The sequence below is a fragment of the Corvus brachyrhynchos genome, unplaced genomic scaffold, assembly GCF_000691975.1.
Source record: "Corvus brachyrhynchos isolate BGI_N302 unplaced genomic scaffold, ASM69197v1 scaffold5, whole genome shotgun sequence".
Classification (NCBI taxonomy): Eukaryota; Metazoa; Chordata; class Aves; order Passeriformes; family Corvidae; genus Corvus; species Corvus brachyrhynchos.
Genome location: NW_008238321.1, coordinates 7,329,258 through 7,339,267, shown reverse-complemented (window position 1 = coordinate 7,339,267; position 10,010 = coordinate 7,329,258). Strand labels below are relative to the sequence as shown.

At 52.4% G+C, this 10,010-nt stretch overlaps 1 protein-coding gene across 1 annotated transcript; it reads right to left on the bottom strand.

The window, feature by feature from the left end:
- Positions 1–1,336: 1,336 nt before the first annotated feature.
- On the bottom strand, positions 1,337–8,913 carry KPNA7 (karyopherin subunit alpha 7). The gene is made up of 10 exons (XM_017734087.1): positions 7,960–8,913; positions 7,188–7,325; positions 6,594–6,679; positions 5,578–5,846; positions 4,997–5,079; positions 4,279–4,542; positions 3,687–3,920; positions 3,165–3,347; positions 2,570–2,719; positions 1,337–1,548 (listed from the first exon to the last, which is right to left on the bottom strand). The coding sequence occupies exons 1-10, from the start codon at positions 8,110–8,112 to the stop codon at positions 1,468–1,470; spliced, it is 1,641 nt and encodes a 546-aa protein (XP_017589576.1). The 5' UTR covers positions 8,113–8,913; the 3' UTR covers positions 1,337–1,467.
- Positions 8,914–10,010: the final 1,097 nt, after the last annotated feature.

Sequence of the window (10,010 nt, the reverse complement as noted above, 5' to 3'; positions counted from 1 at the left end):
TCCACACAGAACCACAACCCAAAGTTAGGGCAGGGACCCAGGGCCCAGCTCTGTGGCTCTGTTTACTCTGAGGAAACAGATTCGTTTTACCCAGGGAAATGTGGCCCACAGAGCCCAGCCAGCACCAGCCCTGTTACTCCACCAGTCCCTGGTTCAGGTGCACGCTAAGGCAGTGCTGTATCGTGTTTTTAAGTCCACAGCCCTGGATGCAAGGAGCACTTTGCATTTCATCAGATCCCAGCATTTTAATAATAAATAAATGAGACTCAGCCCTGGTACCCACAACTGGGGCTGCACAGCTCCTCCCAGAGCATAGTTTCTATGCTACCAAATCCCTGTTCCCTGGGTGGCCTGCAGGAAAAAAATGCATAAATCCTCTGATGAACAGATCCAGGGCAGAGGAAGAGTCTCTGCTTCCTGAAGAGATGATTTTCCCTTCAGATTAAGCTGCCTGTCACACCACCTCCCACTGCACCTGTGGAAGCAAAGCCCTGAGCCCACCCAGGGTCATTTTGAAGAGTCAAACCCCCCAAAGCAGAGAGAGAAAGCCACTCCCTCACCCTGCCTTAAGCAAAGCTTTTGAGATGCTTCAAGACCTGGGGAGCAAAGGGTTGGAGAAGAGTCTGCTGGGAATTACCAACACTGCAAGGATGGAGCAGTAGCCAGCAGCTTGTTGTAAACCTACAGCACAAAAAACCTTTGTGCCATGTAATAAACTCCATCCTCACCTTCTGCTGGAGACCACAGCTGGAGGGCTTGGAGAGAAGAAGGACAAGAGCCAGGGACACACCATGGAAACTTGAAACACAGGTCCTTGGAATGAAAGAGCAGAGCCAGATCGATGGATGGCAAGAGGGAAGCTGCAGCAGACATGAATCATTGCTCCTGCACTGCCTCCAACAACTTTCTTTCCAAAGGGACCAGCATTTACTCAGCAGCTCCCACATGCACACCCCAATGCTTCCAAGTGAAGTGACACACAGCAAGGACACTGACCCACCTACCCCTGGCTCAGCTCCTTCTCTGCTGGAAGCACCTCCTTTCCCAGAGCAGTGAGGGTGCCTGCAGAAGGGTGAAACACTTCTCAAATAGTTTCAGAGCTATTTCAGCCACTCCAAGTCAAGCCTAGCAGTTTCGGCACATGGATTTGGTGGTAGGATGCTGCGCTCCAGCAGTTTAATATACTTAGACGGAAGTTTTTACCCAGAAAATGTGCCCAGGGGCTCCAACACATTCCTTCAAGGCCTTAAGATACTATTGGAAAAAAAACCAAGCCCTATCATTTGCAAGAGCAGCTTAAAGGAGGGGGAAAATAATTAAAGGCAAGAGGCACAAAGCCAAAAGTGCAATTTATTGAAAAGTTTCAGAAGTAAAAAGGCTCAGCATCTCTGCTCCTCATGGTTTGGATGTCTGAGCTCTTCCAAGGCACCTCCACCCACCAGCTTAGAGCTGTGTCATGCTTCATCTTCAGAAGTTGAAGTCTTGCTTCTCCACTGAGAAATCATACAGCCCATCTTGGCCAGTCTGGGGCTCCAGGTCTGTATTCTCCTAAGAGGAGAATGATAGCAATCAGTCACAGGGTCTGCATTTGAATGATGCCTAACCTTTTTACAGCAGCTCTGTTTTAGTCTGGTTTTCAAAATGCAGCTGTTGAGCTCAGCTTGACTCTCACAGAACCCCTGGAGACCAGGCCAAGTGTTCCTGCTCCTTGCAGCACCCCAGAGCTGCAGTGTCCCTGCAGCCCACACACAAAAGCAGCCAAGCCTTTGGGCTCAGACACCATAGGAAGAAGAGGAAAAAAAAAAGTGGCTGCAGTGGTAGGACTCACTCAAATTAAATGGCCTGCTTGGAACAGCAACAAGCCAGGACTGCTTAGGGAGATGTTCTCCTGGCATCCAGCCCCTCCAGCAGGAGCTGGTGTGGAGAATTTCCTCCACACCCACTTGCACGCCACAGACCCTGCTCTGGCAAAGGACTAAACCAGACCTTTGCCCCCTGCTGCAGCTCACACCCAAACTGAGCCACAGCTCCAAGGTCTGCCAGACCTCTAAGCCTCTTCCCTGATGTTTTCCCATCTGCAAGTCTAAGGCTAGGACTGAACATGACATCTGTGACAGTCATTGGACTCTTGCAGCTCCTAGCTGGTGTCCTATCTTCTTTTTCCATAGATTCCTTACCATGAGAAGGGTCAAGTAATCCAAATGCAACCTGAGCACTGTTATCAGCTGAGTAGGAGGCTGCCATTCATAGTGACAAGCCAGCTCAGCTCCGAAGGAGGAAACTTCTCCACATTTGGTATTCATATCAGTAACTGCAGTAGCTCCAGCTGATGCCAGTTTAAATTCCAGCAGCAAGATGCTATCAAGGCATCCATGTCTATTGTGCAGCTCCTTGGCTGACAACTTGGAGCTTCCACAGACCTTTAAAAGCAGCTGAAAGAAGCTGCAAGGACTTCTGGTCATGTGGAGGTCTCCTCCAAAAACCTCTTCCAGTATCCTTAAACTCTGTGCTTCATTCCAGTGCGTAAAGCTTCATATTTTCAGCTGAGAAGCAGCAAGGGCTCACATACCTCACCAGAAAAGTATTTCTCTATGATGTCCAGGGCAGCTCTGTAGACCATATCATTCTCATGGTTTTGCAAGTCTTCAATTTTCTCCAGACCACCAAGTTCTTCAACCAGCAGACACAACTTCTCTGTCTCTCCCAGCTTCTCAGCTGCCTGTAACATTGGAAAATCAGGCAGGAAAACAACCATCAGTAACAGGTCTGAGATGGTCTTTACTGTAATTACAACCCTGATCTACAAGTCAAAGGATCACAGTCCCTGAATTTATCAGGTCCCTACCCAATGCCAGGGATATGACTGGGGTGCCTGTGGAATACCAGTCCCTGCTGGGGACTGCCAACCAAACCAGTGAGCAGAGGATGAGGAGCAACACTTTGGGAACTTAATCTTGCCAAGCCCTTTAGACAACCTAAGGGTATCCAAGGACAATTTAGACAGTATGAAGTCTCTCTTACTCCAAAAATCAACAGTCATTGTTCTAACCACACAGTATGAGCATTTGGCTCAATCCTTGCTGCTCTTAGGGAGCAAGAAGTCAAAAAATAAGATCTTATCAGGATGAGATTAAAAAATAGCATCCAGGATGAACAGATCTCACCAGGAAGAGCTTTGAAATGGTCTCCAGGATAGTCAGGATGGTTTTGCTGTCTTTGGCCAAGAGCAGGTTGAGCAGAGGTTTGAGGATCCCAGAACGGACGAGTTCCACCACCTGATCCACCGTTCCTCCAGTCATGAAGTTGGCCACTACCCACACACCCTCCTTCTGAGCCTTGAAGTCACCCTGGAAAAGCAGCACAGCAAAGGCATTCCCAAGCTTTAGTATCCCTCTAGGATCAGTGTGAGGTGAGGATAACCATCTCCCTTACACTCAGCTTGGGCTGACCCCTTTCCCAGCCCTTTGGGTGATGCATGGACACGTGGCAGAGCTGCCAAGAGCAGCTCCAGGATGTGTCTCCATGCAGGTTACTGACAAGTCAGGATGCTCAGGCTGTCCCAAGGATCTCAACAGCTCTGAAACAGCCTGCTCAGGTGGCTCTGGGGCTGAGTGCTTCACTAATGAGCCATCCCAGGCCACCTGAACCCCACATTCCTCCCGCAGGAGCACAGTGCCATCCCTTACCTTGTTGAGCAGCTCCACCAAAGGTGGCAATAAACCACAGGTGATGATCTGTTGGATCTGCTGGCAAGGCCCTGCTGCAATGTTGCTGAGGGTCCACGCTGCTTCCTTCTGGATCACTGGTTTCGTGTGCCTCAGCAGCCGGGGCAGGACAGTCAGGACACCAGCGTCTATTGCTTCCTGGGTCTGCTGGTCCGTGCCTGTGACCACATTCCCGATGGCACGGAGAGCTGGAGTCTAGACAGAGATTAGAGGAGATGAGGAAAGTCCTTACCTTGAGGGATACATGGCAGAAAGCCCAGCAAGATCCCTCACTAAGTGCTTGATCCTTCACACAAGGAGGGCATTGTGGGTGATGGCTGTTTATTTACAGCCCCATCATTCCCCATTTGCTCTAAGCAGCTTTAGAGTCTCTATCCAGCCTCCAGCAACAGCAAGCAGAACAGAGCAGTGGCTTGACAAGCAGGCAGTCAATTCTGCAGGCTGAGGGGACAGCACACCACAGCTGCCACATAGAACAAGGGCATGTCCTTCCCTCTTCTCAGACATTTCTAACTAAGGGACCAGAGGGTGGAGATTGCTAATTGTCCCCTACCACAACATTCATATCTGGGCTGTCCATGAGCTCCACAAGCCTTGGGAGAATCCCTGTGTCCACCACAACTTGGATGCGATCATTGCAGCCATCAGTCAGGTAGGAAACAGCCCAGCAGGAGTCAGAGATGATTTCCTTGTCCTCATGCTGCAGGAGGAAGACAAGGACTGGCAGAATCTTCTTCACAGCATCCAAGGGAGGGCAGGGGTTCTTGTTCCTGCACAGGTTTGATAGTGTCCAGGTGATGTTCCTCAGGAACCCAACCTGAAACACAAAGCAGGTGTGAGATCCTCACTGCCCCCAAGAGTTTCTCAGTCCATGTTATCCTGTGAAGGTTCTCATACACCAGGGACAGAGAATAGTGGGGCAGGAACCATTGCAGAAGGGCAGAGAAACCACAAAGCAGCAGGAGGAAGCTTGAAGGGCAAGTTCAGCCCTTCCACATGCATATGCAAGTCTGCCTTGCACCAGTTTCATGTTATTCCTAGCCTGAGATAGTCAGAGCTGAGTAAGAAAGCCAAGAATGGAAGAAATCCCATTGACTTGGAGTGCCTGCTTGGCATCCCCAGCCTTGTGCATAGGCAGGGCCACAAAAGCAGTTTAGAGCAGGGTCTCATTCAATTATACAAAGAGTTTGTTGTGCACAAGGCAGCCAGTGGACTCACCCATCACCCAAGGGATTAAGAGCTGTTAAGTCAAGAAAGTGAAGGTTATTTACTGGAGTTGCAGGTGACACCAGAGCCAGCAAGGGAGGAATCACATTGCGAGCAATAAGAGCATCCCTGTAGAGAGGACCATCGCCTGGGCAGATAAAAAGGGTCAGTCATTGCATCTGCTTGAGTCACAAGACAGTGAACATCAAACAGCAATCAGACCTGCAGGGCCAGGGCTGTGTGACCCACCAGCCACACACCACTAGGCATTTCCAGATGGGAAAGATTTACTGGGCAGACTGGAGTGCCAGCAGGCCAACCAGGCATGACCCATTCTGTTCTCTCTATGGTGACATTAGTGGGTTAAACCACCCCAGCAGAACAGAGTCTTGCCCTTGGCTTTGGCCAAAATCATCTTGCAGAGCCAACATAGGATCTCAAAGGCTGCCAGGCCACACCAAGGGGATGAAGGGTTATGGGGTTCAATAGGGGCAGCAGCTTGGAGACAAAGCTGCAGGGACCGGAGCACCAATGCTTTATCTCCCCAACAGAATCACAGAATATTCCAAGTTGGAAGGGGCCCACAAGGATCATCAAGTCCCTGGCTCAGTCAGGGACCTCCAAATGCCCCTCCAGGTCCCCTCACCTGCAATGTTACCCAGGGCCCACACTGACTGCTCGCTGATGTGCATGTGTGGGGAGGACAGCAGGGAGATGAAGGCTGGGATGGCCCCTCCCTCCACCACGGCCCTGGTGTGCTCTGAGGTGCCAGAGGCGATGTTGGTCAGTGCCCAGGCTGCCTCAAACTGCAGGGCAGCGTTGTCAGCACGGCCCAGGAATTCCACCATCCTGGGGATGATCCCCAGCTCGATGATCTGATTGATGGGGGGGTCCTTGTGCCTGGACAGCAGCTTCCTGTAAGCGAGGACACAGCACAGCCAGCCATGAGGAACCCTGCATGGTGCCACCACAGCCCATAGGCCTGTGGCCAAACACAAGGTTGTGGCTTGCAGGGGAAGCACTGATGGTTCAGCATCCCACCACAACAAACCCTCAGCAGAAGGGCTGCCATAAAAAGGGAAGAGTCAGCTAAACATAATGAAGCAACAGCAGGGTGTCTGCTGGAAGTAAAGCCTGGACATCCTCACAGCCATACTCACTGGGGATGGTGCTGGTCCCAGATCACTGGTACAATAGCTGGAGCCAGCCAAGGAAGCACAAGCAGGGATGCAGCCTCTCCTGGACCCTCAGGAGACATCCCCTCTGCCAGGTGGGTGATGAAGGCACTCTATGATCCTTCATGCCCCCAACCCTTGTAGGGACAGCCCCTGCTCAGCTCTGACCCTTTACAGAGCCAGGCTGTCCCGTCCTTATTCTGCCCAAACATTTGGCACTCAGTTTCTTGTGGGATCCAACGTGATCCCTGGCACAGCACAGGCACAGCAAGGAGGGGCACAGCCAACCCCCTGGTTGGGTTCACACAGGACTGTGAGCCAAGCACAGCACACAGGGCACAGAACAGGCACCAGCTGAGATTCCCACGGGCAGTTTGTGTTACCAGGCTCCTTCTCCCTTTCCCATCTCTCTAGAGAGCTCCTCAAACAGGAACTTGCAGCCTTTTGCCCCCAGGCCCCAGCACAGCTCCAGCAGCTGGGTGCATACCTGGTGGCCTGGGTGGCGAGCAGCTGCAGCTCAGTGTCATCCCCATTCACAGCTTCCACGATCTCCTCCAAGGACGGCTGAATAATCTGTGTCACAAGGAATGATTCTGAGTCAGACGGGGAGCTGGGACTCCCTCCGGTTTAATCTCGGCAGTCAATCAGCTGTCTAGACCCGACTCAGTCACCACTTCATATCTAAGAGGTGTCTATTCTTTATGCAACACAGTTTCGAGATGAGGCAGAGGAAGAAAATCCACAAAAGCCTTCAAGGCAACTACTGCTTGTAATCAAGCACTGAAAGAGTCACTGACACCATAATGGGCCTTCGAGCTCAGTAATTACCCCTGGCTGTGCAGGAAGCCAGACAGGAGCAGCTCCCAGCAAGCCAGAGCACCAGCCTGTTCTACCTGCCATCAAGGGAGGCCAGCAGGACATCACCAAGAAAAATTGCACAGACAAAGACCAGGTAGTCTGAAACACTCCCCAGTACTGGGCATGGAGATCAGGAATGGCACCAACTACTTAACCCAGGCCACCCCAGCTGGAGTTGGTAGTGGCCCAAGGTGGGGATGATTCCAGCTGCACTGACACTCACCTCATATGCTCCATCTTGTCCCAGAGAAGGATTCTCCTCCTTCACATGAATGGAAATGTTCCTGCGCTTCAGGATCTGCTCATCCTTCTTGGCCTTTCTCAGCTCAATGCTCACCTCCACCCTCTGCCTCCGCAGGGTCTGGGGGGAAGAAGGGCACCATCCCACCCGTGTCTGCAGCGCCCCATTTCCCAGGGAGTTCATCCCCCACCATCTGCCCCACATTTCCCACGGGAGGAGTGCAGAGCCAGCACCTCCTCACTAAGGCCTGAAGGGTAATGTAGGAGATGGGATAGAGGAAACCTCTCCCTCCGTGCCTCCCAAGGACATGGGCTGCTGGATGAACCAGCAACCAGTAGGTGTTTTTAAAAGTTGATTTGCTGAACCTGAAAGGCAAACCTTCATCTCCTCTACTGGCTTAAATCAAGCTGACAGATCCCACATCTGACATCCCATACCAGCTCCAACTCCGCAGGGATAACTGCTGTGGAGAGCTCAGCAGGCTGGGGCTGAGCCATTTCCCTCCCAAAGCCACCCACCCAAAACTCACATCCCCCTTGCCTGTGCCACCACACTCCTTGCAGCCCAGCCAGCCCCACACCACATCGCAAAAGCCACCCAAACATTCCAGCTGAAAGGATCCAGAGCCATTCCCCTGCTCCCTAACACAGGTAGATTTGGGACCATGAACCTTGAGAAGCCTCTCCATCAGCTCCTGCCAATGGTGGGCTCTGCTGGGGTCCCAAAGTGCTGGCACAGGCAGGTGGGTACTCACAGTTTCATCCTTGCCCTTGTTCTTGAACAACTTCATGTGCTGGCTGTGCTTCCTGACTGGCATCTTGGCAGAGTTGAGAGAGGTGCTGAACACCCTCGTGTGCTCTTGGGGGTCAGGACAGAGCGGCATCAGGTCACAGCTGCCCAGCAGCATCCCCTGCCAGCCACTGAGGGGGCTGGGACGCCCCACTCCCACCAGCAGCCTGGGCCACTCATTTCCACCCCACACTCCCAGCAAGGGAGACACTGGAGATCCCCTGCCCCAAGCAGGGCTTGGTAGGATCCTCACACACTTCAGCTGAGCCACTGAACTAAATACAAGCACAAACTACCACTTAATATCAGGCTACAGAAATTACAGCTGCTGCTGCAGTCCCAGGAGGAAACAAGACACAGACTCCCCACGGTCACAGGAACATCCACTTCCTCCAGCCCGGATCCTTGGGCTTTTACATTTCCTTTGACGCACAACCCAAGCCTAGCAAGGCCTCTTGCCTCCAAAAGGAGCAGCTCAAGGTCTGATTTAAGGACACACAACCACATCCAAGCCTCTCTCACTCTACCACAGAGCCCAGCCTGGCTTCCTCCACCAGCATCCCCAGCTAGGAAAGACACATGGTCATGTGCAGGGACATGAAGTGACCAAGGTCAGTTGATAAAAAAGAGTTCTGGAAACCCAGGAATTAGTACAGACTGCCAGGTGAACATGAAATAGGGACAGGTAAAAATAATTTCTAAGCACCTCCTGGTAAAAGCCAGAGATATACACACAAATAAACAAAGAACTGGCCTTCAGAAAGCTTTTGTCAGAAAAACAAGGCTTCCAGCCAGCATTAAGGGAGATATTTTCAGAGCAGACACCATCATGGGACCCCTAAATGCAGGTTGTGCATCAACACACTCAGGGGCTGATCCCACACAGATGGTGCCTCCTCTCCTCCCCTCCAGGCTTACAGCCAACACCTGCAGCTCAGAGCAGCCTCCAAGGGCTCCCTCACACCATCGCTTTAAGTTCAAGGTTTTGGTGGTTTTTTTCATCCTATCTCTCCCTGTTTCCTGTCCCAGTAACCAAGGCCAGGCAGCAGTAGCTCTTATCCCATCCATCCAGCTGCAGACCTCCTCCAGCTTCCAGAAGGACCAGGCTGAGCCACCTCTTGGCTCAATCCAACATCCCCCATAGCCTTAATCCCAACACTCAGACCTCAAGGGCTGCTCCAGCCTCCCCTCCTCTGTTCCCCCAACAGAGCCACACATCCCAAAAAGCCTCTTCTTTTGGGGAGCTTTCTCCACCACACCCACTGACACCAGCCAAGCAGCAGACCCAGCATAGCCCCAAAGAGCCAGGAGGGCCTAGCCAGCAGCCTCATTGTGGGATAGATAAAAACCACCCAGTACCCCAAAGGGGAAGGGAAACACTTACCCCCAACTCTGCCTCATACCCCACCACCCTCCACTGCCTCTTTTATTTCCCCCATGGGGCCACGTACCCCCCAGCTCCCCTCCCTGATTGGCTCTTCCCAGGACAGCCCCTCGTTACCTGCACCTGCTCTGTCACCTGGATGCACTGGAGGAGGATGGATGGTGGTGGCTGCCTTCTTGTCTGGACTACCACTCACCCTCCAGATCTCTTCCATATGTTTATGCTTTGCCAGATTTGGCCTTGTTTCTTGGCCAAGACCCTTTGTGGGTCATGCCGGCCTGTAGCTGTACAGTGTCCTGGCCTGTGGGGGACAGTCTGGGCTCTGCCACTCCATCACTGTGCAGGGCACAGGCAGTCTGGGGGTGCCCCTTTTTTTTGTCTGGGTAGCTTGTGGGTGGTGCTGCAGGCCAGGAGAGCACCTCCTTTGGTCAGCAGGGCCCCGGACCACACAGCCAGGCAGCATCAGCTGCACAGAGGTTGCAAGTGAGCCAAGACTGGATTAAGCAACTTGGAGCATCGTCAGGCACTGAGCTGCTGGCTAGCACAGGAGGGAGGCGGCGAGGAGAGAAACCCAACAGGAATCCATTATCTCCATGAGTCCTTTAGCTTTTGGCCAGGAGCTGCTGTGTTCT